A 25,554-nucleotide genomic window follows, 5' to 3' on the forward strand; every position below is an offset into this window, starting at 1 on the left:
GAGAATCATAGTAAAGACGTCAATTACCGGAGATTTCGCGTAATATTTTCAAACACACCCTGTAATTTGGATTATGATCGAGTGCCTAAAATAAAAAAAACATCCTTCCCATTAATGTTTACAATTTAATGACTTACCTCAACTTATCATTACATTCAGACGATACAGAGGAAAAAAAGGCTAGTGATCCATCTTCCTACGCACCAACAATCTTTGGCTGCAACTCGCCTCGTGCAGACAAACAGAAAGTGCGCATGCGCACAGCTCCAGTAAATAGAAGCCCCGTGCACGAGCCGTGCGTGCTGTGACGTCACCAGGCTTTAGTGCCACCAGTGTGGAGTTCAGACGGCGGCGCGTCCACGAAAAGGAACACGATGGCTTCCCGCCGCGGAGGCTCGTCTTCTTTCTGACGTCAAATTCCTTCATCGAGACTCAACAACGTCGACTCAGTCTTTGTTACAACTCACCGCGGACACCAACATGTCGGCCAGGGCCGCGTCCAGGCGCCAGTCATGCTATCTATGCGACCTGCCCCGCATGCCCTGGGCCATGATCTGGGACTTCAGCGAGGCGGTGTGCCGTGGATGTGTCAACTACGAAGGAGCCGACCGGGTCGAGTTCGTTATCGAAACTGCCCGCCAGCTCAAGCGAGCCCACGGGCGAGCTTCGCACCCGGGTAAGGCAACGCTCTCCGGGAAGGACCTCCACCACTCAGCCGGGGAGCCCGCCTCCCGCCCGCCGCAGCCCCTGGACCGCTACCCCCTGGCCGACAGGCCGCCCCGTCTGGGCCCGGAGTACCAGGCGGTGCGGTTGGCCAACGGGCTCCCGTTGCCGAGCGTCTTCCCCAAACCCGACGAGCCGCCGGAGCTGAACCGTCAGAGCCCCAACCCTCGCAGGACGAGCGCCGTGCCGCCCAGTCTGATACCGCTGGTCAACGTCGGCGTGGTGGCCGTCCAGCCGTTGAACGGCCGCGCAGCCCAGATGACCCAGCCTGCGGTTCTGGTGGACATGAAAGAGAAAAACATGGCGGACAAAGAGTGTGCGAGCAAGGGCAAGAGCGTGCGCGAGCTCATGGCACTGCACTCCCTGGAAAGCAGGTTGAAGAAGGAGCACGTGACTATGCCGAGGATGATGGGATATGAAGGCCCCGCCTCCTCGTCCAAGACAGGTAGGATGACGTCATGACAACAGGAAGTGCTTTTTTTGACCTACTTTGTAAGTAGCTAGCTTAAAACTAGCTCTTCCTCAGACAGGGGGAAGCACCCTCGCAGCATGAAGAGGAAGGCGTCGCCCGAGCCGGACAGCGAAGGCTCCACCCCCAAGCTGAATGGTGCAGACGGTCAGCCGTGGCTGCCATCCGCGTCTGATGTCGCCAAGATGCCCCCCGCCGCGCTGCCGGGATTTTCATCCGCTCCCCCTTCCGCCGTCTCACCCCAGTCCCACTGCGCGCCCCCTGAGGCCACCACGGCTCAGAACTCTCACTCCCCGATGGCCGCGCTTATCCTCGCCGCTGACAACGCGGGCGGTGTAGGCTCGCCCAAAGATGGCTCTCAGGTGCACTCCACAACAGCGGGCGCACGACAGAACAGCAGCAGTCCCTTGTCGCCCTCCTCTGCGTCCCACAGGAGGCCATCCCAGAGGGACGGTCCCGGGAGCGCCAACTCTGCGGAGCCACACACGGTACCGCCTCAGAGCAACCCGGACTCATCGGTAGTAGCCGGCGGCGTGCCGCTATGCTGCACGTTGTGTCACGAGCGTCTGGAAGACACGCACTTCGTACAGTGCCCGTCGGTGGCGTCGCACAAGTTCTGCTTCCCGTGCTCGTGTGAGAGCATCAAGCAGCAGGGCGCCAGCGGCGAGGTGTACTGTCCCAGCGGCGAGCGCTGCCCGCTGGTGGGCTCCAACATACCGTGGGCATTCATGCAGGGTGAGATCGCGACCATCTTGGCCGGCGACATCAAGGTCAAGAAGGAACGGGATGCTTGAAATGGTCCTTTGGTTACCGTGGCGACCGTGGTGTTTTTGTTTTTCACTACTTTGTTTGTACCTTTTTTTTGAAGAATGTGAGCAAGCACTTGCCAATAAAAGCAAACTACTCTGTACACTATTTTTTTTTTTCGGGGGTGGGGGGTGTGTTACGTAAATATGGTGGCGTATCACATGGAGTGGTGAGGCCTTGCGAGCGTTACGAGATAAGAGCAACTATAAATAGCTGCATCGGCCACTTCCTGCTTGTTGTTGTCGTGGCGACCGCTGCTTGTGGAAGGCACGTCGGGGTCCTTCTGAGGGGCAGATGCATCTTTACGCAGCACATGGGACAAAATGGCTGCCGTGAGAAGTTGACAGGGATGAAAACAAACTAGAGAAAAAGAAGTGTGCTCGGCATCATGGGTAATAACAGCGGGGCCGAAGGGGAGGGGAGGGGGTGTTCATGTGCTCCACAGCGGAATTCCTGAGTCACCGTCCCCCGTCCCCTCCCCCTTTTGCCTCACCGCTGCAAGGACGCGCCTCTTCTTCAAGCAAGTCACATGGCCTCTCATGAATGGCGGCCAGTGTGGCGTGAGGAAGTTAACCCCTTCCTGACACATGAAACTGATCCACAATCAGTTTTTCTTCAAGTGTGTCAACAGTATGCCATGTGGTTCTGAGGTCAACTTTTTTGTCCCGTCCGCCATTCATATACAGTGAAGAAAATAAGTATTTGAACACCCTGCTATTTTGCTATTTCTCCCACTTAGAAATCATGGAGGGGTCTGAAATTTTCATCGTAGGTGCATGTCCACTGTGAGAGAGATAAACTAAAAAGAAAAATCCAGAAATCACAATGCATGATTTTTTAACAATTTATTTGTGTGATACAGCTGCAAATAAGTATTTGAACACCTGAGAAAATGAATGTTAATATTTGGTACAGTAGCCTTTGTTTGCTATTACAGAGGTCAAACGTTTCCTGTAGTTTTTCACCAGGTTTGCACACACTGCAGGAGGGATCTTGGCCCACTCCTCCACACAGATCTTCTCTAGATCAGTCAGGTTTCTGGGCTGTCGCTGAGAAACACGGAGTTTGAGCTCCCTCCAAAGATTTTCGATTGGGTTCAGGTCTGGAGACTGGCTGGGCCATGCTAGAACCTTGATATGCTTCTTACGGAGCCACTCCTTGGTTTTCCTGGCTGTGTGCTTCGGGTCGTTGTCGTGTTGGAAGACCCAGCCACGACCCATCTTCAATGCTCTGACAGAGGGAAGGAGGTTGTTCCCCAAAATCTCACAATACACGGCCCCAGTCATCCTCTCTTTAATGCAGTGCACTCGTCCTGTCCCATGTGCAGAAAAACACCCCCAAAGCATGATGCTACCACCCCCATGCTTCACAGTAGGGATGGTGTTCTTCGGATTGTACTCTTCATTCTTCTTCCTCCAAACACGCTTATTGGAATTATGACCAAAAAGTTCTATTTTGGTCTCATCTGACCATAAAACTTTCTCCCATGACTCCTCTGTATCATCCAAATGGTCATATGCAAACTTAAGACGGGCCTTGACATGTGCTGGTTTAAGCAGGGGAACCTTTCGTGCCATGCATGATTTCACATCATGACGTCTTAGTGTATTACCTACAGTAACCTTGGAAACGGTGGTCCCAGCTCTTTTCAGGTCATTGACCAAGTCCTGTCGTGTAGTTCTGGGCTGATTCCTCACCTTTCTTAGAATCATTGAGACCCCACGAGGTGATATCTTGCATGGGGCTCCACTCCGATTGAGATTGACCGTCATGTTTAGCTTCTTCCATTTTCTAATGATAGCTCCAACAGTGGACCTTTTTTCACCAAGCTGCTTGGTAATTGCTCCGTAGCCCTTTCCAGCCTTGTGGAGGTGTACAATTTTGTCTCTGGTGTCTTTGGACAGCTCTTTGGTCTTCGCCATGTTACAAGTTAAAGTCTTACTGATTGTATGGGGTGGACAGGTGTCTTTATGCAGCTAACGACCTCAAACAGGTGCATCTGATTCAGGATGATACATGGAGTGCAGGTGGACTTCTAATGGGCAGACTAACAGGTCTTTCAGGGTCAGAATTCTAGATGATACACAGGTGTTCAAATACTTATTTGCAGCTGTATCACACAAATAAATTGTTAAAAAATCATGCATTGTGATTTCTGGATTTTTCTTTTTAGTTTATCTCTCTCACAGTGGACATGCACCTACGATGAAAATTTCAGACCCCTCCATGATTTCTAAGTGGGAGAAATAGCAAAATAGCAGGGTGTTCAAATACTTATTTTCTTCACTGTATCTACGGCCGGCCACTTCCTGTTTCAGGATTATACTGTACATCACTTTTGACACCAGTAGGTTACAAATAATGACATCATCACAGAGATGATGCTCTGACGCTCACTGCTGCCGGATGATTGGCTGAGAAGCTATGATGTCACAAATTTGTCCGGACCCGCCTCCGTATTGTTTTTTCTTATTCCCGCCTGCCCATCAAAGTGTTGTTGACGTTTAACCGCAGCTATAAATAGACATGAATAAGCTTCGCCCATGTTCCCCATGGTGCAACATCCTTTTTGTGACCAACCATCACAGGAAGTGAGGCGTTTGTTGCGGCTTGGCAGAAACTGGCGAGCAGAAAGTGACCGTTGGCGTTTTGTGGTTTCCAGCCTGGTTGGGGGGCGGGGGTGGAGCCATTGAACGTGAAAGCAGCCATTATGTAAACAAGAGATGTCTGCTTCCTGTTACCGTGGATTAGCCGTCACAGCGTGAGGTCATCCTCTTAAACTAGCGTGGATTACCTACTTATGTCACAGTTACTTCCTGTGACTATTTCTACTACTACTACTATTACTACTATCACTTCCTGTTAATAAATCATGTTTACTTCCTGTTCTGGGAGGTGAAGTTGGTCTCCTTGTCGCACATCAAGTGTTTGAACGGCGGCCAGACGTTGTTGACAGCAGCGCGTCAGCGGCGGCGGCGGCGTCCTCTCCTTCGTCCACGACAAAAAAAACAAAGTCGTAAATCTGTGCTCCTGCTGCAGGAAGTGCTTTTGGTGGTCATGCTTGATGTGTTTGTGTGTCGTTGGTGCTGTGAAGGAGTCCTTCAACTACACACACGCCATGTTGGGGCCAGCTATGACCTTTGTGTGACCTTGACATCATCTCACACACGCACAGAATGTGTTGTTTCGGGGTTGTCACATACACAAGGAAGTTGATCACTTGACCGATGACCCAATGACCTGAATCAACAGGTGTCACTGCTAGTCTTGGCACCCCCCCACCACCCCGTCTCCCTGCTGGTAACCATGGTGACGGTTGCTGAGGTGACTGCCAGCAGAAAGACGTAAACGTGACAACTGAGGACTCTTGAAGGATGTGCAGCAGAGAAGGTCATGTGCACAAACGGGGGATTCAGACACGGATTAACCAAACCAGGTGAAACCAATGCGTAGGCGGCTTCCTTAAATAGACTTTGCAATAGATTACAGAGTCACGGATTCACCATGGCAACAAGAGCGGCGTACTTTCCCCTGACAGAAACAGAAATCCTTATAGAGGATCATGAGGTGTTAAACTCTTTATTGCTTTATTATCACAGTTACTTGCTGGTAGCCCCCCTCAAGCACTATGCCTTCTGGGTAATGTAGTTCATACCCACATTAAACAACCCAATTAACATCTCCGACATTTAAATTTTAGGTAAAATCAAAAGGAAAATGAATGATGATCATGTTGATGTCATAGGTCAGCAGAGAACACTGTTTTGGTCACATGACCTGCACTTTACATTAACAGCTCATCCTGTGACTGGTGGCCAGCCAATCACAGGGCACATATAGACAAACAACCATTCACACTCACATTCATACCTATGGATAATTTGGAGTCGTCAATTAACCTAGCATGTTTTTGGAATGTGGGAGGAAAACCTACTCCACACAGAGATGGCCGAGGGTGGAATTGAACCCTGGTCTCCTGGTTGTGAGGTCTGTGCGCTAACCACTCATCCACCGTGCAGCCCAATGTGGTTGTTATTATTAGTATTAATACTGTGGTCCTGAAAACAAGCATATGGAGGTCAGCGTGTGAGGACAGGGGGCTTAATCTGATTTCAGATGTCTGCTCGCTCTCACGGGGTCAAAGGTTCCCAAGTCTGCCGTGTGATTTAGGATTTAAAGAATACTCTCGCTAAGCCCTCCAAACTGCGTTTCATCTGACCAACAATCTCTCCGCTGCTAACTCGAGAACGTTCTATGAGTCCATGAAGGTTCTGGTTGGAGACCAGAAGTGGTGCTTGTTATGACTGAATTCACGGTTCACCCCTAAAGTAGGTCACCCCATTGGGGGCGTGACTTAGACGTGTTAAATGAACATATTGATGAACAAATTAATTATTTTTTTATTTTTACTTTTTGTAACATCTATTCTTCTTGCAATTTCAACCCAAACAAAACGAATATGCTTATTTTACCATTACATTATAAAAATGTTGATATCCACAACTCATTTTGTATTAAAACACCAACAAAATCGTATTTCAGAATTAATTCATTTCTATCATTTTTTCCCACATTCTTAACTGAAATCCTGAATGAAAACCAGGCTCTCTAGCGCCTCATGTGGCCATGAAGGGATACTCCATGCATCTGCGTATTTTTGGTGATTGTTACGGTTTCACATTTGGACAGCAAATCTATACCAAGAGGTATAAATGTATTCCATTCAAATTAATTTTCACCCATAATAATTTTACCTTTTTATAAATTAACTGATTTATGCAAAAAGTTGTTTGTTTTTCAGGTTCGGAGGATTATTTTCTATCAGGCGCTCGTCGGACTACCAAACCTGTCAAGCGGTGGGGGCCTTTTGGGGTCCTTTCTTCCTGGCCGCTGCGACACCAGCTTCCAACCAGTCGAAGCAGCGGAGAAACGGGTGAAATTAGGCCGAATACGTCGTTAGACTGACCGGTCCGGTGGAACTATGATGGTTGGTAAAACGAGTGCCATCGCGGCGGGCGTTTGTGGCGCTCTCTTCGTCGGTTACTGCATTTATTTCGACCGGAAGAGACGAAGTGATCCCAACTTCAAGAACAGGCTACGAGAACGTGAGTGTTGACCTCATCTTCCTCACCTTCATCAGGCCTGCTCCATAGCGCCACGCCAGTTATGCTAGGCTATTATATTCCGTGTTGTACTGTGCTATAATATGCTATTGTTTAGTTCGATTCCATGTCATGCCATACTATGTGATACAGTAGGATAATTTCTTTTATAGTCCGATATGGAACTCGAATTTTCAATAATTACATATTATATGACGTCACAAAGCCCAGGTCGTTTGAAGATGGAGGATAAACATTCGGCACCGCTTTCTTAATAAACACAAACAAGATGGCGTCACCAGCCACTCCAAAATGAGATATTACATAGAAAGCAGCATTTATGCTCGTTATTGTTTCTGTGATCTGATACAAAGTCGACTTAATAGCACACCTGCCAGCTGAGTTTAAGTCAAAATACACTTTTGGACATCATTTCTGAATTTTCAATACCAGCTCAGTGATTGACATTTGTGCTGTGTGTTGGTGTTTCAGGCAGGAGGAAGCAGAAGGCAGCAAAAGAACGAGCTGGTCTGGCAAAGGTGGGTTCTCCTTATGGCCCCCCCACCCCTCCCCCTGCCGGTGTGTTTGATCCGTTAGATCACTAATCATGATGATGCACATTTGTCCTCATTAGCTCCCTGACCTGAAGGACGCTGAAGCTGTGCAGAAGTTCTTCCTGGAGGAGATCCAGTTGGGGGAGGAGCTACTGGCACAAGGTAAGAACTAGGGATGTTCCAATACAATTGGATATTAATATTGGATATCGGAAAAGAAAAAAAAACATATTTGGTTCTTTGTATCGTAATTCTTTGATATTGGCACATATTGATACAAGCAGTGGATTTCTATATATATCACTATATGGACACTTACTATGGTACCCATTGTGTCATTGGATGCTCATATCACCTCGTACTTCGGTATGTGACAAAAAATTTTATAAAAATTGTAGATATAAATTTTTAGTGATTTTTTTAGAAGTTTTTAGAAATTTCAGTAAAAATTTTAGTGATATTAGATAGAAAATAAAACAAAGCCCATAATATTTTGACTTTATTGTATTTTTTAATAACTTTTTTTAACAAATATTTTGATTTTATTCACATTAAATGACGTTTAAAAATATGTTTCTGTTATTTTTACAAATGTTCCAACTATTTCAACTTTCTTCTCGTACAATTTTAATTACAATAATTATTTGATTAAATTAAAATAACTTTATTCCCATCATATTTGGACTTAGTAATTCATCATTTTAAATTATCAAATTTTTTTTTCTTGAGTGTTCTATTTTTGCTGTTTTTTTTAAGTTTATATTTTTATAACCAGTCATGATGTGCTATATATATCACGATATTGACACTTACTATGGTACCCATTATGGCATTGGATGATCATATCACCTCTTACTTTGGTACGTGACAAAAAATAAATAAAAATAAAAACCTTAAATTATATTAGGAAAGCAGGATGTGAACAAATGTAACAGTTAGTACCAGATGGAGGGGTAGGATTTAATAAGCTTAGCTTCTTCCTACTCCTTTTGGACATGTGGAACTGGGAACTGATTATGGGATGCACTCAATTGTAATCTGATGCATGTTCAAATGAAATCAAACCATCACCATTTTAATGTTCCATGCCGTCTCTGCCACAGGCGACTATGAAAAGGGCGTGGACCACCTGACCAACGCCATCGCCGTGTGTGGTCAACCTCAGCAGCTCCTTCAGGTGTTGCAGCAGACCCTGCCGCCGCCCGTCTTCCAGATATTGCTCACCAAACTGCCCACCATCAGCCAGGTACGCCGACTTCTTCAGACGTAGCGCCACCCGCCAGCGTGTCGGTGTGTTCGTAAAAAAAAGGTGTTTATGTGTTGCAGCGCATCGTGAATGCACAGAGTCTGAGCGAGGACGATATAGAGTGATGTCATCATGATTGTGCTTCCGTGACCTGCTATGGACTGACTCTTGACCTCAAAGTTGCTTTGTTTCATCCGGGATGGCACACGCTTATTAGATCACTGCTAGGATTGTTCTGGAAGTTTCTCCAACTATTTATTGTTTTGTCTGTTGTGATGTCAACTTTTTACAAAGTTACAAAAAGTGGAAACATAAAGTGGGAACAAACTACGCTTTTGTCTTTTGGTCTTTTATTTAGTTGTACACTTATACAGTGTTAGCTCGTCACATCTTTAAGTCTGTTTCCATAATCCACAAGTAAAAATTATCGTTTTCTTCCCATCTTCAGTCTAACATCCAGCATGACTTAATAATTGTACTGTCAGAAAAAGCAAATATGACATCACAAATAATTAAAAATGTTAACATGTGACAAACGTGTAAATTTTTAATCCAAGGCTTTTATTTTCTCGGCCCATTTCCTGTCATATGTGATACTAGATAGAAAATAAAAATAAAAAACCCATAATATTTTGACTTTATTGTATTTTTTAATAACTTTTTAACAAATATTTTGATTTAATTCACATTAAATGACGTTTAAAAATATGTTATTTTTACAAATGTTCCAACTATTTCAACTGTCTTCTCGTACAATTTTAATTCCAATAATTATTTAATTAAATTAAAATAACTATTCCCATCATATTTGGACTTAGTAATTAATAATTTAAATGTTTCATTTTTTTCTTGATGAGTGTTCTATTTTTGCTGTTTTTTTAAAGTTTATATTTTTATAACCAGTCATGATGTGCTATATATATCACGATATTGACACTTACTATGGTACCCATTATGGCATTGGATGACATTTCTATCCCATATGACATCACCAATAATTAAAAATGTTAACATGTGACAAACGTGTCAATTTTTAATCCGAGGCTTTTATTTTCTCGGCCCATTTCCTGTCATATGTGAACAGTCTTTTTTGGCTTTCGTTTACTCTTAGCTGGTTTCTTTTTCGGTTTCTTCTTCGGATCAGCCAGCTCGCCTTTGAAGTTCTGATTCGGCACACTTTTCTTCACCGGGAATTTTCTTCTGGCCGCCATCTTTCCCATCGGTCCTCCGGCGTTGCTCTTCTCCATTTTCACCGACCGTTTCACCCTGATGGACCGGCCCTCCAGCTTGGAGCCGTCTAGCTTCAGCGCCAGTTGGACCGAATCAGAACTCTGCAATATTGAAGTCATCTTTTATGTCATGTGATCACCGATCATGTCATGTGGCGTACCTCAAACAGGATGTAACCAAATCCTTTGCCAAGCCCAGAGTTGTGATCTCGCACCAGTCGGACCGCCTCCACGCCGCCGCAATCCTCAAAGTGTCGCCGCAACGCCAGGTCCTTCACATCTGACGGCATGACGACACATTAACAGAAACACTAAACGACCTTTGACCCTGCACTCACTCACTCACCAAAGGGGAGGTTACCGACAAAGATGGAGTGTTTGTGGTTGTGCTGAAAGAACAAAAAGACCGTTACACATGTGATGCGCTCTCAGTGAGGTCACATGACTTACTGAGGACCCGACGGTTGCTCTGTCCACACGGATGAAGAAATCTTTCTCGATCTCCACGCCGTTCCTGTCGGTCGACAAGACAAAGTGTTACCGCGACAAAAGTGATGCCTTCAGGTGCAAACTCTTTGAACCTTTCCAGCGCCTTGGAGACACCATCGGCGTCCTTAAACACCACGTATGCGTTGATGCTCTGCTTCAGGGGGTGAGCTTGGCGCCTGCCATGAAAGGTAGTTTTAAAAATGGCTACCGTGGAGAACAAAATGGATACTTACTTGATGGAGGCGACTTTGCGCGACATGGACGGGTCCTCTCGGACCTGCGGCGACCAAAGTAGACATTTTGTGACCAGAATGCTCATTTGGGGCGACAAAACATGTGTGGACATGATCCTATTTCTTACTATAGAGCGGAAGCGTATGGACTCGATGGACCCATTGTCCCTGAAGAGGCTCCGCAGCGTCTGAGAGGCAGGAACAGATACACTGAACACTCTGAGGAAGCTTCACAATCAAATATCCGCAAAGATGGCCGCACCTTCTTGGTGCAGTTGACTGGCAGGTTGCCCACAAAGACGGTCCTGTTCGCCTTGGCCGCCTCTTCCTGCTTGTGAGCTCGCAGCTTCTGCCTCTTCAAGACCCAGTGCTCGGCGTCTTTCACAGCACCCGCCTCCGACGCTTTCCTCTTCTTCTTCTTTGGTTCTTGCTCGGTTTCATCAGCTTTCTGGAGGCCGCTCTCCCTGACAAAAAGTACGATTGTAGTACTTTACAACAATGAGCTCTCGTACTACATTAAAATATTCAAGTCCTCTTTACCTGTTCTCCAGCTTCTGCTCTGCTGCAGATTTCTTTTTAGAGGGCTTCTTCTCTTTAAGGTGGGTTTCACCTTGGTGGTCCTCAGCTTCCAGCTGCTGGATGTTCTTGGGAGTCAGCTGCCATGACAACACAAGAAACATTACAGAGCGCCGTCAACGATACTGATTTGAGATGCTAGTCCATGGTGGTGGTCTCACCTTGGGGGCAGGCTTGAAGAGGACTGATGCGGTTGGTGCAGCGCTGCTGAACAAAGCTGAAAGTGATCCGGAAGCCGCAGACTCTTTCTGGAATAAACTTCCTGACACTTGACCCACCTCGTAGTCAGCGGAAGCTTGTCTAGGAGATGCTTCATTGCTGGGGACAGAAGACACGAAACATAAGGTGACAGTGTTGAAGTTTAGTCATTTTAATTTGATAAAAACTGGTAAAAACACCGTCATGAAAACCCTTCTAATAAAGCGTCATACTGTGTGCAGAATAATGGATAATAACGTTCATTTTAGCATTTTTTTAACAATTAACCCCATCCACCATTATTTTTTTTCTAAGTATAAATTATAGTGATGGTTAAGTGCATACTATTAGACAATACGGTTATTAAATAATGTAAACAAACCTGTGCCGAAGTTTCTTCTTCATGATGACTTCCACCAAACAATCACAAATACTTTCCGTCCGCTCGTCCTATTCAGTGTTGTAGTTTAAATTAGATTAAAAACAATATTTAGGTACATTTCTGCTTCTTTAAATCTAGTGTTTGCACGCGTGCACGTCCCCAAGTTAAATGTGGTCCTTCTGTCAAATAAGTCCGATGGAAAACACGACCTCCGGTCAAAGAGAACATTTAATAACTTGCGTCCATTTCTGACTCGTAATGTCACATTCAGCACATATTTACATCAATATGACATATATTTAATAATATTACAAATTATTGGAACGATATAGTATTCAATTGAAAATTCAAGTTTTCCAAGAAGGTGTGCATCATCTAAAAACGTCCTCTACGTGTTTCCGGTATGATAGATGTTTATTAGCGTCGCTGCTGTCTCGCTTCAAAGCTAACAGGTAGCATATTTGGACTACATTATTTCTGTTATTCCTTTTACTTTGAGGGACATGGAGAATAAATGATTACGTTTTAATTAAAGTATATTGCTACTCGACTTAACTTCTTGATACAACTGGACGTCACTTCTTCTACGTCACAAAAATCGTGCGTTCAAGCCCAGTGATGGCAGCAGACCAGACAGAACCGGAGGTCCCGGAGAACGCGGTGGGCAGGCGTGTGTCTTGTAACGGGGAGCGGGCCACGGTGCGGTTCGTGGGTGTGGTTCCCCCCACGGCAGGTATTATATGATGTGTTATGATGAAGCCTACTTGGTCACTACTGATTTATTGTACATGGTGCTGAGTGTGTGTATGTGTGTATGTGTGTATGTGTGTGTCCCAGGCTTGTGGCTGGGGGTGGAGTGGGACGAGCCAACCAGAGGCAAACATGATGGCCGCCATGAAGGAGTCCAGTACTTCACATGCAGGTAAGTCCCATGAACGCAACCCAATACAGAGGTCCGTGTTCTTTAAACTAGCGCTCACTTCCTGTCAGATACCCAAAAGGAGGCTCCTTCGTGCGTCCCGCCAAGGCCAGCTTTGGGTCGGACTACCTGACGGCGGTGAGGCGTGTGTACCACTTTGACGCTGAAGCTGTGCTCAGCGAGGAGATGTGCATCTCGTCCAAAACTCTGGAGTGGGCGGCCTTCAAGGAACGCAGGTGCGCGTGAAGACACATGAACATCATCATGTATGTTCGTGTTTACATTGCTGTATCACGTGGATGAGTTGTTGAGCACTTTTATGACATCACTGTTATGTTGAGTGCCATCTTGAAAAACAACCTTGTGTGTGTGTGTGTGTGTGTGTCCGCATGCCTGCTTCAGTATAGAAAGTCTTCAAACAGTTCTTCTTAACGGCTGTGATGTGAACGGACCTGGAGAAGACGGAGAGATCCAGAAGACGACACCGAGTATCTTTTTAGTCGTTCTTAGTTCATTGTTCTTTGTCAATTTGGAAGCTTTTATTGTGAAAGTTACCTGGCGTCCATGTTTTGACCTTTAACGCGGTTTTGAGATGTGAGCCTGTTGGACCTGAGTTCCTCTCTGCTGTGTTGCTGGGACGACATGGTCGCCATCGGTCGTCAGCTAGAACATTTGGAGGCTCTTCAGCTCAGGTACCGGATTACGCCTCTCGCCGCCGCTTGCTTGTGACCTCTGACCCTGTCTTGTAGCTTTAACAGACTACGTCTACCCTCGGAACCTGTGAGCCACTGCCAAGCCTTCTCCAACCTCAAAGTACTCACGCTCATCAGTTGCGAGCTGACCTGGACTGAGGTACATGTTAGCATGTTAGCATTCTAGACCATGAAATAAATCTTCATTCAGGATTAAATTGGTTTCTCCTTTCAGATCCTGCATTGCGCCCCCATGTGGCCGCAGCTGGAGGAGCTTATCCTGGAGAACAACAACATCACGCAGCTGCACAGGTGAGACTCGCCCACACCCCATCCTGGGTGTTTGGCGGTGAGTGGGCGTGGCCGCGCTAACTGCTAATGTGTGCGGTGTGACCTCTTTCAGGCCTGAGGGCGTCTTGCAGGAACTCAAATGTCTCAACTTGTCCAAAAACCCGGTGGACCAGGACAGCCTGCTTAACATGGCCTCTCTGCCCAGGTCAACTAGGACATAAAGATATTCAATAGAAGAAGAAATAGCGCCTCCTGTGGCTGACATGTGAACTACAGCTTCTTCATAACGTGTGTTTGCAGACTGGAGCAGTTACTTTTGACCGAGACCGGATTCTCCAACATTCGGTTCCATAATGCTGCTGCAGGTACGCTCACATGATGCTTGTTCTTCACGTACACTTGACGTCATCTGCGTGTTTGTGCCGCAGGAGGCCGGACCGCCATGTTTGCGTCACTGAAGAACCTCAATTTGGCCCGCAACAACATCACTGATGTGAGCTTTAAAATTCACAGGAAGTGCACGTTCATATTTTAGAATTAATGCTGTTACATTATGTCGTCAGTGGAATGTGATTGACGAGCTGGGCAAGTTACCCGCTTTGGTTCAATTTTGTTGTCGCGGCAACCCGCTGGCCAGCAGCGACCGGAACCCTCAAACCGCTAATCAGATCATTATCGCCAAACTGGGACGGTTAGAGGTCCTCAACAACAGCAAGGTGAGACCTGTGTGTGTGTGTGTGTGCGTGCTTAGGGTCATGGTTGTGTTGTCATGGTTACGGGCAGATCCACCCTCAAGAGAGGAAGGGGGCGGAGTGTGACTACCTGAAGATGTTTGGCGAGGAATGGCTGCAGGCGAGGGGGAAGAGTCATCTCAGCCAGGAGTTCACGCGTCAGCATCCTCGCTACATGAGCTTGATTGACAGTAAGCCCCGCCCACTAATCATTACATCGATGACCTTTCAACGATACAATGTCGCCAGTACTGAAGTTGTGTACTTGTCTCAGAATATGGCGCCCCAGAAGAAGGCGAAGTGAAGAAGCGGCAACCGTTTGCGCTTAAAAATCAACTGTTAAGTAAGTCCTGCCCTGTGATTGGCCAGCAGGAGGCGCATGGAAAGTTGTGTAATGACTGACTGCCGCCATTATTTCGTCTTCACTTTCAACCGCAGACATTACGTTTATCTTTGTTGACGGCGGCGACAGAAGGCCCGTGGAAAAGAAGCTTCTGGGTAAAGCTGTCAAAAAAAGTTGGGTTGCTAAGCAACCAGCAGCCCATAATATTATCATGTGTGTGTGTGCAGCCTCCATGGAGGTCCAGAAGGTCAAAGGTCTCCTGTCTAGACTCATAAAGGTTCCTTCGGCCGACTTGAGGCTCAGCTACACTAGCGCCAAGGTGCTTGCTTGCTAATGTGTTGACACCACGCCCACATCAATGGTCACATGATGACGTGAGAATGATGTTTTTTTTTTCTTTTTTTCCCCAGGTTGCTGACAGAGAATTCGATATGGACAGCGACTTGAAGACATTGCTCTTCTACGCCATCGACGACGGAGACCACGTCCTGGTGCGCTGGCTCTAAACACACACACACACACACACACACACACTTCACGCACAGACTTAAATGTCAACCTTCATCTTCATTGCGCTTGTCACCAATGAATGACATCATCATTCATTTTTAGCCACGCCCTCAAACTGATCAATATTTAATAAACTAAGTCAATGAAAGAAAATAGAATATACATGACGTTTGTTGAATCATCTCACTAAAATCAACATAAAAGACCAACTTTATCTTTATGATAAAGCATTTTTACTAGAAATTAATCAAAACATAAAAACCCTAATCATGGAAAGATGTCGTCATTAGCACCATTCCATAACATCAACAATAATAATAATTGTTATAAAAGTGTTTATTAATAAAAAAAAGTTTTTGATTGTTCATCACAGTGTAAAAAGTTAAATATTACTCAACGTCACATGATCAGCTGTTTACTTTGCCGCCGCCACCGCCGCACAGCCATCATCCGGGCAGCGACACGTGAAGCCGCCGAGGCGCGGCAGACAGAGGTGAGCGCAACCGCCATTGTCGGCGCACACGTTGTACGCTGAAAGAAAACAAAAATGTGATGTCGGTGATGTCACCTGACCAGCAGCCGTGCTAGTTCTCACGCTAGCATTGCATAACAAGATGTCAGTATGTAAAGAATGTAGAATAGTACAAGCATACCTTGCGGACACCGCGTCGTGGTTGTGGTGATGCCGTAGAGTCGAGAACGTTTCTGCGGCAGAAAGTCATCGGTCTCTTTTCCCGAGTGGAGGTCAACAGCGACCACGGCCTCCCTGATCAAAACCAAACAAAAACATGTCCGTCGATGATGTAATGTCACTTAACTGCCGCAGGCGGGTGCTAGCGGGGGCGAGTAGTACCTCCTCCAGTCGGTGTAGTACAGCGTCCTCCCCACTGATACCGCAGCAAAGGGATACTGGATCTTCTCCACCATCTGACGCCGCAGTCTGTGAGCCACATCCAAACACTCCACCTTACGACTTCCTGCACGGTTTACGCAACAGTTACATCTAGAAGCTTCTACAGGCACTTCCTGTCACATGTCACCCACCTGCGTCCGCCCAACATAGCTGTTGGGTGTCGAAATCAAATGTCAACGCGTTAGGAAGACCGAGTTTGTCTTCAACCAGAACTTCCCTCTCCGACCCGTCCATGTTGGACATCTCAATCTTTGGACCGTCTCGGTCCCAGTCTGTCCAGAAGAGCTGCCTGCACACACGGAGCTTCCTTTATGATGATGCAACATTCATATCACCATGGTAACAGTATTAGATCTTTTTACTGGTAATAGATTACTAGAACCACAACAGCAGTACTACGTTGGTCTGACTGACCCGTAGGCGGGGTTGGTGACGATGGCCCGAGGGTTGACGAGGTCCGTGTCAAAGAGAACTCTGCGCTGGCTGCCGTCCAGTTTGGACACTTCCACCGTGTCCCTCACCGAGTCGGTCCAGAACAGGAGACGGGCCACATGGTCGATGGCGAGTCCTTCAGGACTCTGCAGGTCTGACCCATAAGAACATGAGAAGATGATCCAGGAGTTGCTCCATTAGGTGGCGCGCTTACCTTCAGTGACCACGGCTACAACATCTCCTCCACCGAGATGAGCCTTGCTGATGGCGGGCGCCGTGATGTCACTCCAGTAGACGCTCTGGGTTAAACAGTCAAACGCCAACGCGATGACTACACGATCCTGAAGATGCCACACGAGATGAAATTTGTCAACAAGGTCAGGTGACAGGAAGTGGAAGGAAGGACGGACGCTGACTGACGGGGACATGCAGGAGAACTTTGGCGTCATTCTTCTTCATGCCGTATTGGTCCAAAGGAAGGAGCTCGATTTTCCCGCTCTGTGCGAACAGTAGATGCGTTCCAGGGGTCACGGGGTGGACATCGGGTCGTGGCGTCGGTCCGATGGGAGCAGGAGTGATGGCACGTTGGATGCCTGTATGGGAAGACATTCCTGACATTCCTGGACACAATCGGAGAAACGATTGACAAAAGTGTAAACTCACACAAGGGGGCATTGTCGCTCGTGGTTCGAGTGCCGGTAATCTCCCGGCCATCGGCGTCCACACACCAACACTGTCCCACGCTCTCGTGACACTGCGTGGAGCGGTACGAGCCGTCTTCCTCACACTGTGGAATCGGCACTGCCGCGGCGGGGCGCCTCATGAAGGAGAAGAAGCCGTAAGAAGATGAGGTCGCCATGGCGCTCTCGCGCTCCCGTTCGCATGCGCTCTTCTCGCGTTCTGAGGACACAGAAAAGACTCAGAGTGAGATATCGCACTCTGCTGCTCCGCTTTTTCCTCACGAGGGTCGCGGGGGGATGCTGGAGCCTATCCCAGCTGTCTTTGGGCGAGAGGCGGGGTACACCCTGGACTGGTGGCCATTCTTCGGGCGAGCCAGCCAATCACAGGACACATATAGACAAACAACCATTCTTCGGGCGAGCCAGCCAATCACAGGCCACATATATAGACAAACAACCATTCTTCGGGCGAGCCAGCCAATCACAGGCCACATATATAGACAAACAATCATTCTTCGGGCGAGCCAGCCAATCACAGTGCACTTATATAGACAAACAACCATTCTTCGGGCGAGCCAGCCAATCACAGGGCACATATAGACAAACAACCATTCACACTCACATTCATACCTATGGACAATTTGGAGTCGCTAATTAACCTAGCATGTTTTTGGAATGTGGGAGGAAACCGGAGTACCCGGAGAAAACCCACGCATGCACGGGGAGAACATGCAAACTCCACACAGAGATGGTGGTCGAGGGCGGAATTGAACCCCGGTCTCCTAGCTGTGAGGTCTGCACGCTAACCACACGACCGCCGTGCCGGTTAAGTTAGTTAAAAATCAACATCCAGGTGCTTGTAAAGAGACACCTACCTGAGGAGGCGGGGCTACAGTGGACACCGTCCCCGTGGTAACCATGGCGACATTGGCAGCGGAAGGAGCCTAGCGTGTTTAAGCAGACGGCGTCCTTGTGGCAGCGTTCCGTTTCACACTCGTCCACATCTGAGCAGAAGGAAAGGTCAAAGGTTAAAAAAACACCCCCACAGTGGGACAGGAAATTGTTGAGCACCGAACATACCAACGCATGTTGTCCCATCGATGGCGAAGACGAAACCGGACACGCATTCGCAGCGGAAACTTCCAGGATGATTGATGCAGACGGCGTTCTGTCCGCAAACGCCCAACGTATCCTGACACTCGTCTACATCTGTCAATCAAATATGAGCATAAAGACAAAAGATGTCTCGCCATGATGAGTCCGTCTCACCCTGACACCGCCGCCCGTCTCCGAAAAACCCCGAAGCGCAGTCACAGGTGAAGTGGAGCTGCGGTCCTGCACGGCACACGGCGTTGACGTCACAGCCGTGTCTTCCCGTCAGGCAGGGATTGTGTTCCGGAAGCAGAGCTGCCACGGAGACAAGAGCGGGTCAGTCATGTCCTGACAGGAAAGTGGACACAGATGTCCCTCGTCTTTCCCGCTGAGTCCTGTTTGCTTTGCTAACATGGGTCCCCGTCTCCCCTTTGAGGTATCTGCTGACCTTTGCCCCCCCAGCTGAGGAAACACATGCAACATTTGACGACGTCTTCATTCCACACACGAAAGAAATGCATGGACGTTTTTTTCTTTGAAGCTATCCAACTAAACGGAAGCTAAATGTCCATGAAATGTCCACCTATCAGCTCAAGACGACACAAAAGGAACATTCCGCTCGTTTATCTTCATAGCAAGGTTGTGCTAAGAACACATCAATATCAACAAAAACATTCCAGTCGTCCTTGCGCCAAAAACGTGGGCTCACGTGGGGGCAGCAACCTAAGCAGGAAGCCCAGATTTCCCTCTCCACAGTGACTTCCTGAATGATCCTGAAATTCCCAGGACAGTTGAGAGACATAGTCTCTCCAACGTGTCCTCGGTCTTCCCCGAAGACCGAGGTGCCCTGAACACCTCCCCAGGTGTATAAATATATAGACAAACAACCATTCTTCGGGCGAGCCAACCAATCACAGGACACATATATAGACAAACAACCATTCTTCGGGCGAGCCAGCCAATCACAGGGCGCATATAGAGACAAACAATCATTCTTCAGGGGCGAGCCAGCCAATCACAGGGCACATATATAGACAAACAACCATTCTTCGGGCGAGCCAGCCAATCACAGGGCACATATAGACAAACAATCATTCTTCGGGCGAGCCAGCCAATCACAGGGCACATATATAGACAAACAACCATTCTTCGGGCGAGCCAGCCAATCACAGGGCGCATATAGAGACAAACAATCATTCTTCGGGCGAGCCAGCCAATCACAGGGCACATATAGACAAACAATCATTCTTCGGGCGAGCCAGGCAATCACAGGGCACATATATAGACAAACAATCATTCTTCGGGCGAGCCAACCAATCACAGGACACATATATAGACAACCATTCTTCAGGCGAGCCAGCCAATCACAGGGCACATATAGACAAACAATCATTCTTCGGGCGAGCCAGGCAATCACAGGGCACATATATAGACAAACAATCATTCTTCGGGCGAGCCAGCCAATCACAGGGCACATATAAAGACAAACAACCATTCTTCGGGCGAGCCAGCCAATCACAGGACACATATATAGACAAACAACCATTCTTCGGGCGAGCCAGCCAATCACAGGGCACATATAAAGACAAACAAGCATTCTTCGGGCGAGCCAGCCAATCACAGGGCACATATAGACAAACAATCATTCTTCGGGTGAGCCAGGCAATCACAGGGCACATATATAGACAAACAATCATTCTGCGGGCGAGCCAGCCAATCACAGGACACATATATAGACAAACAACCATTCTTCGGGCGAGCCAGCCAATCACAGGGCACATATATAGACAAACAATCATTCTTCGGGCGAGCCAGCCAATCACAGGGCACATATATAGACAAACAACCATTCTTCGGGCGAGCCAGCCAATCCCAGGGCACATATAGACAAACAACCATTCACACTCACATTCATACCTATGGACAATTTGGAGTGGCTAATTAACCTAGCATGTTTTTGGAATGTAGGAGGAAACCGGTGCTAGCATCAAGGCTAATTTCAGTAGCACATGTTGTACTAGAAGATGAAGGTTCCCTGACCGTGGACGGAGCCGATCTTGTTGCTGGTAGCAGATCGTGTCAGGTTGTGACCGGCGTCAAACATCACAAAGATCTGATCCACGGTCAGCTGTTGGCTGGACGGCACCATTCCGCCGGTCTGGTCGTGACGGCAGCCATGGAATGTGATGGTTTGACGCCACTCGTAGCTTCCGGTGTTGACGTCGCCATTCGGTGAGGTGATGGTGTAGTGGCGTTGAGAGGACGAAGTGATCACTAGAAGAAGAACACGCTTACACCTTCAGCCATGTTTGGCTAATCTTTACTAGCATGTGATGTGAAATCATGTGATCGTTACGGTTTTTGTGGTGGGAGTAGATGTCCTGATAGGGGCCGATGTGGACCGTAGACCCGAGCTCGACGGCAGGAAGTTGTCCTTCCAATCGGGTGCTGACCACAAGGTGCTCGTGTTCGTTGATGCCGTGAAATTCCTGCTTGATGCTCAGACGCTCGTTCCCGGGCTGGAAAATGACCTCCCCCTGGCAGGAAAAGACGCCGCCTGTGCGAAGCGACATTGTTATTGATGACCGGCGCCATTAAACGTGATGACTCACCAATGAGCCGGAACCCGTTGTGGAATCCCGGTTGCTCCAATGCAAAGGCCCACCCGATGACTCCTCCCATTGATGACAGCGGCAGTAGGGAGGGCCCTAAGGTGTCTGGGATGTTGCTTACAGCCACATAAGCTCGCCCCTCGTTGGCCACGATGTACGCGTGCAAGTCGCTGTTGAGTTCTGTTTCGAGGAACCCGACAGACACGCGTCCCAGGACTTTACCGTTCATCCTTTGAGCTTTGCCTGCAAACAGAAGCGTTCATTCATCCTCATGAGGGTCGTGGGGGGTGCTGGAGCCTATCCCAGCTGTCTCCGGGCGAGAGGCGGGGTACACCCTGGATTGGTGGCCAGCCAATCACAGGGCACATATAGACAAACAACCATTCTTCGGGCGAGCCGGCCAATCACAGGGCACATATAGACAAACAAACATTATTCGGGCGAGCCAGCCAATCACAGGGCACATATATAGACAAACAAACATTATTCGGGCGAGCCAGCCAATCACAGGGCACATATATAGACAAACAAACATTATTCGGGCGAGCCAGCCAATCACAGGACACATATATAGACAAACAAACATTATTCGGGCAAGCCAGCCAATCACAGGGCACATATATAGACAAACAACCATTCTTCGGGCAAGCCAGCCAATCACAGGGCACATATAGACAAACACCCCATCTTCAGGCGAGCCAGCCAATCACAGGGCACACAGACAAACAACCATTCTTCGGGCGAGCCAGCCAATCACAGGGCACATATAGACAAACAACCATTCACACTCACATTCATACCTATGGACAATTTGGAGTCGCCAATTAACCTAGCATGTTTTTGGAATGTGGGAGGAAACCGGAGTACCCGGGTGGGATTGAACCCTGGTCTCCTATCTGTGAGGTCTGCGTGCTAACCACTCGACCACCGTGCAGCCCCCAAACAGAATCAAACGTTGTGTAATATGATCCAGCCTCTGCGTGATAAGCCAACATGGACCTACCCTCTGCCACGCAGTCCCGCCCACTGCCGTAGAACCCGGGCCTGCAGTGGCAACAGTAGCCGTCCCGGTGATCCCGACATTCCGCAAAAGCGGAACATTTGTGTCTGTTGTGTTGACACGTGTCCAAATTATAGGCGAAGACTATGAAGAAGAGAAAACAACATCATCAGGTTTTGTTACACCTGGTTCTGAGTCCTCATCAAGACCAGTAAGTGGGTCACCATTCACATCCAGATCGTCATCTTCATCAAGAACCACAATCTTTGTGTAGCGAGCTTCTACTGGATCACGGACTGGAGAGTGTCTGGTCTCAGGTGCAGATGGCTGGTGAGGGTAACTTGGTTCGGGTTTATCTTGGTATCGCTGATCAAGACGGTCCGAAGAGTTCTGATCACGGTGGTCTGGGTTTTTCTGTCCTGGTTGGTCGGGTTCTTCATGGGATCCCTGATTTGGGTGTTGTGTTTTTTCGTGGTACGTTGACTCAATTGGTTCTTGGTGTCTTGACTCCAGTTGGTCTGGGTATGTTGAGACTGGTTGATCAGGTTGGTTGTGATATCTTGGTTTGGGGGGTTCTGGTTTTTCATGGTATGTTGTCTCAGGTTGACTTGGTTTTTCATGGTATGTTGTCTCAGGTTGACTTGGTTCTTCATGGTATTTTGACTCAGGTTGGTCAGGATATGTTGACTCAGGTTGGCTTGGTTCTTCATGGTATGTTGACTTGGGTTGGTCAGGATATCTTGGCTCAGGTTGGCTTGGTTCTTCATGGTATGTTGTCTCAGGTTGACTTGGTTCTTCATGGTATGTTGACTCAGGTTGGCCTGGTTCTTCATGGTATGTTGTCTCAGGTTGACTTGGTTCTTCATGGTATGTTGACTCAGGTTGGCCTGGTTCTTCATGGTATCTTGACTCAGGTTGGCTTGGTTCTTCATGGTATGTTGACTTGGGTTGGTCAGGATATCTTGGCTCAGGTTGGCTTGGTTCTTCATGGTATGTTGACTCAGGTTGGCCTGGTTCTTCATGGTATGTTGTCTCAGGTTGACTTGGTTCTTCATGGTATGTTGACTCAGGTCTGTTATGTTCTGGGTATCTGTTTTTGGGTTGATCTGAATGTTCAGGATTTCTTGAAAGTTGTTCTGGTTCTTCAGTGGGTCTTGGCTCTTGTTGTTCTGGACTTTCATGGTATGCTGGATCAGATCGGTTGTAGTTGGTTTGCTGGTCCCAGTCGGATTGATTGTATGTTGATGTTTCGTTGGTCTCAGGTTGGGGATACTGGGTCACCAGTTCTTCTGGTTCTAGAGCGTCCATGTTGGTCCCAACTGTTGTGATCTCAGACTTCGGGCGACCGGTTTGGTTATGTACCGGAGTCTGAGTCGTCAACACATCCAGGCCTTCCATCACTGTGGTTAGCTGACTTACATGCGTTGGTATGTCCTCTTGTTGCCGTGGCAACATTGTGGCGTTTCCTGGTCGGATGTCAACAAATTCTGGCTTGGCTCCGATCTCATAGACCCAAACTCCCATCTGAGCCGCATTGGTCTTCCTGTTAAAACGGGACATGTTTATCATGCGGGAACGACAATTCCACGTCATGTGACGTCACATACTCTCCCAGGTCCGCGATGGAGGTCTCGTTGTTCGTGGTGGTGCGGAAGTAGACCCCTTGATGGTTGAAAAACCATCCCTGCAGCATGCCTTCGTTGAAGCCGGCCTCCAGGGGGTGCTTGTGGCCCGCCACTACGGTGGACAGGAACTGCAGGCCACCTGCAGGGTACAGCAGGATGGCGCACGTGGAGGATGGCATGAAGACCACCACCATCTGGAAGGTGTTTCTCTAAGGGGATCGAGACGTTATCTCAGCTAGCTAAGACCTTTGAGTACCACAAGCAGCAGAAGAACAGCTCAGTGTCTCACCTCCACGTCCAAGCCATCCCCTCTATCGGACGTCCCGGCGGCGGCCATGTTCTCCCATGTGACCACCAGAATGCTGGATGCTTCTACGGCGTCGTCCACCAGGAAAGCCTTCCTAACGTGCGCCGTCGCTCGACTCACCATGGAAGGGTCCGCGTCCTCTCGGAAGTAGACCCGACCTCGCCCATCGCTGGTGTCCAGGTCTCCAAGTAGCGGCGCCACCATCTTGAAAGACGCAGGCATCTTGCCCAGGTACCACTTCTCGGCCGGAGGCTGCACCACGGACACGAATCCATTGGTGTTGATCTGCGAGCACATGAAGTGTTTTTATTTTCATGCTAGCCAACATCTATGCTAGTCGTCGCTAATAGCTAATTAATTGTTTACATGATGACAAAAGGACAACACATTGTTAGCACGGAGCATTAGCATGTTATGGTGGCCCATGTGACTGGTGATGGAGTTCCGGTGATTAGCTGATCTTCTAGCAAGATGGCGAGCCACCTCAAACAGTAGATGATGAAAAAGGTCCGAGCTTGCCTGAAGGCAACACAAAAGACTTCTTAAGAGTCCTGTTGTCTAGGCGGGGGAGGGAAGCTGGGTGGAGGACACCTCAGATTTGACCACGCCTCCTCCAATCTGGATTAGGTCACATGACTTCAGGAATGTGCCTTTTATCACTTTTATTTTGTCAACACACACACACACACAGGTGTGTGTCCATGAACTTAATGCTAATGACTCCCAATCATGTCAGCACTGATCAAGACAAAGTAATGATTAATTAGAATTAATCAGTAATCATTAGTTTTATTGCGGTTTGATTTGTCATGTGACTAAAACTAACTTTTTTCAAAACAGTAACATTAAATTACTTATTACTTACTGCTGGTATTGCTTGTATTCATAAAATAAAAGTAAAAAAGTAATCATTAATAATAACAGATATTAAATTAATGAGGAAAAAATACTCACATAAACTTTGTGGAAGTTCTCGCTGAAGAGCAGCAGCGATCCACTGAGGGAAAGTTCGGCGGTGGAATCAGAGCCGGACTTCAACTGCTGGTCTCCTGCTTCTTCTCCAAAGGGGAAAAGCTGGTCCAGTTCTAGAGCTCTGGATCTCAGGAGGCTCAGGCTCAGCACACAAGACCAAGACCACAAGCTGAACCGGAACCGGCGCATCTCGGTACTGGAGTACAAGCAAATCAGGGCGTCACTGGGGAACTGGGGACGACGGATGAATGGAGCGCGCAGTCTGGAGTACACCTCCGGGGGGGGGGGGGGTCATATCACCGTGTACCCACTTCCGGTTGGTGTGTTTTCAAAAAGGTCCTTTAAATAGTGATCAGTCTTTATAGAACCATGTCGGTAAAGCATATTATAGCCATACTAACAGCGAATTGTAATTAAAATTACTAAG

At 47.7% G+C, this 25,554-nt stretch overlaps 5 protein-coding genes across 6 annotated transcripts; 3 read left to right on the forward strand and 2 right to left on the reverse strand.

The window, feature by feature from the left end:
• The first annotated feature begins 281 nt into the window (after window positions 1-281).
• On the forward strand, window positions 282-2,108 carry irf2bp2b (interferon regulatory factor 2 binding protein 2b). Its single transcript, XM_058085458.2, has 2 exons — window positions 282-1,168; window positions 1,250-2,108. Exons 1-2 carry the CDS (start codon window positions 481-483, stop codon window positions 1,984-1,986), a joined length of 1,425 nt encoding a protein of 474 aa, XP_057941441.2. The 5' UTR covers window positions 282-480; the 3' UTR covers window positions 1,987-2,108.
• Window positions 2,109-6,861: 4,753 nt separating this feature from the next.
• tomm20b (translocase of outer mitochondrial membrane 20b) lies at window positions 6,862-9,231 on the forward strand. The gene is made up of 5 exons (XM_058070641.2): window positions 6,862-7,104; window positions 7,594-7,640; window positions 7,736-7,817; window positions 8,759-8,901; window positions 8,982-9,231. The coding sequence occupies exons 1-5, from the start codon at window positions 6,981-6,983 to the stop codon at window positions 9,024-9,026; spliced, it is 441 nt and encodes a 146-aa protein (XP_057926624.2). The 5' UTR covers window positions 6,862-6,980; the 3' UTR covers window positions 9,027-9,231.
• A 700-nt stretch (window positions 9,232-9,931) lies between these two features.
• On the reverse strand, window positions 9,932-12,211 carry rbm34 (RNA binding motif protein 34). Its single transcript, XM_058070626.2, has 11 exons — window positions 12,009-12,211; window positions 11,590-11,746; window positions 11,393-11,508; window positions 11,115-11,316; window positions 10,981-11,040; window positions 10,853-10,896; window positions 10,712-10,795; window positions 10,581-10,644; window positions 10,477-10,519; window positions 10,292-10,410; window positions 9,932-10,232 (listed from the first exon to the last, which is right to left on the reverse strand). The coding sequence occupies exons 1-11, from the start codon at window positions 12,029-12,031 to the stop codon at window positions 9,972-9,974; spliced, it is 1,173 nt and encodes a 390-aa protein (XP_057926609.2). The 5' UTR covers window positions 12,032-12,211; the 3' UTR covers window positions 9,932-9,971.
• Window positions 12,212-12,387: 176 nt separating this feature from the next.
• tbce (tubulin folding cofactor E) lies at window positions 12,388-16,010 on the forward strand. 2 transcript variants are annotated; one of them, XM_058065367.2, is made up of 17 exons: window positions 12,388-12,460; window positions 12,625-12,741; window positions 12,846-12,930; window positions 12,999-13,163; window positions 13,330-13,415; window positions 13,520-13,619; window positions 13,677-13,779; window positions 13,855-13,931; window positions 14,023-14,115; window positions 14,211-14,275; window positions 14,339-14,403; window positions 14,474-14,626; window positions 14,694-14,832; window positions 14,916-14,984; window positions 15,080-15,139; window positions 15,212-15,303; window positions 15,395-16,009. In XM_058065367.2, exons 2-17 carry the CDS (start codon window positions 12,627-12,629, stop codon window positions 15,488-15,490), a joined length of 1,563 nt encoding a protein of 520 aa, XP_057921350.2. In that variant the 5' UTR covers window positions 12,388-12,460; window positions 12,625-12,626; the 3' UTR covers window positions 15,491-16,009. The 2 variants fall into 2 exon arrangements, with proteins under 2 accessions (XP_057921350.2, XP_078649767.1); XM_078793641.1 differs by lacking the exon at window positions 12,388-12,460 and having other exon boundaries at window positions 12,467-12,741; window positions 15,395-16,010.
• Window positions 15,672-25,358, reverse strand: LOC131122135 (nidogen-1-like). Its single transcript, XM_078793278.1, is given in 19 exon segments — window positions 15,672-16,025; window positions 16,148-16,260; window positions 16,348-16,471; window positions 16,539-16,696; window positions 16,822-16,993; window positions 17,054-17,180; window positions 17,260-17,432; window positions 17,503-17,739; window positions 18,395-18,603; window positions 18,605-18,728; window positions 18,789-18,926; window positions 20,652-20,885; window positions 20,968-21,168; window positions 21,224-21,466; window positions 22,227-22,367; window positions 22,448-23,766; window positions 23,831-24,057; window positions 24,138-24,440; window positions 25,110-25,358. Coding segments are annotated over 19 exon segments (4,566 nt in total). The 5' UTR covers window positions 25,317-25,358; the 3' UTR covers window positions 15,672-15,909.
• Between the last annotated feature and the right edge of the window lie 196 nt (window positions 25,359-25,554).

The sequence above is a fragment of the Doryrhamphus excisus genome, linkage group LG9 (assembly GCF_037039965.1).
Source record: "Doryrhamphus excisus strain RoL-2023G ecotype Guam linkage group LG9, RoL_Dexc_Guam_v1.1, whole genome shotgun sequence".
In the NCBI taxonomy this organism is placed as follows: domain Eukaryota; kingdom Metazoa; phylum Chordata; class Actinopteri; order Syngnathiformes; family Syngnathidae; genus Doryrhamphus; species Doryrhamphus excisus.

What these genes read in the sequence shown, in the direction of transcription:
- tbce (XM_058065367.2), top strand. Translation starts at nt 12,627, where the DNA reads ATGGCAGCAGACCAGACAGAACCGGAGGTCCCGGAGAACGCGGTGGGC. An exon ending in GCGAGCTGACCTGGACTGAG is followed by an intron (nt 13,780 to 13,854) that starts GTACATGTTAGC and finishes TTCTCCTTTCAG; the next exon opens with ATCCTGCATTGCGCCCCCAT. An exon ending in AACATGGCCTCTCTGCCCAG is followed by an intron (nt 14,116 to 14,210) that starts GTCAACTAGGAC and finishes GTGTGTTTGCAG; the next exon opens with ACTGGAGCAGTTACTTTTGA.
- rbm34 (XM_058070626.2), bottom strand. Translation starts at nt 12,031, where the DNA reads ATGAAGAAGAAACTTCGGCACAG. An exon ending in CAGTCAACTGCACCAAGAAG is followed by an intron (nt 11,041 to 11,114) that starts GTGCGGCCATCT and finishes CCTGCCTCTCAG; the next exon opens with ACGCTGCGGAGCCTCTTCAG. An exon ending in TTGGTTACATCCTGTTTGAG is followed by an intron (nt 10,233 to 10,291) that starts GTACGCCACATG and finishes TCAATATTGCAG; the next exon opens with AGTTCTGATTCGGTCCAACT.
- tomm20b (XM_058070641.2), top strand. Translation starts at nt 6,981, where the DNA reads ATGATGGTTGGTAAAACGAGTGCCATCGCGGCGGGCGTTTGTGGCGCT. An exon ending in AACGAGCTGGTCTGGCAAAG is followed by an intron (nt 7,641 to 7,735) that starts GTGGGTTCTCCT and finishes TGTCCTCATTAG; the next exon opens with CTCCCTGACCTGAAGGACGC. An exon ending in AACTGCCCACCATCAGCCAG is followed by an intron (nt 8,902 to 8,981) that starts GTACGCCGACTT and finishes TATGTGTTGCAG; the next exon opens with CGCATCGTGAATGCACAGAG.
- irf2bp2b (XM_058085458.2), top strand. Translation starts at nt 481, where the DNA reads ATGTCGGCCAGGGCCGCGTCCAGGCGCCAGTCATGCTATCTATGCGAC. An exon ending in CGCCTCCTCGTCCAAGACAG is followed by an intron (nt 1,169 to 1,249) that starts GTAGGATGACGT and finishes GCTCTTCCTCAG; the next exon opens with ACAGGGGGAAGCACCCTCGC.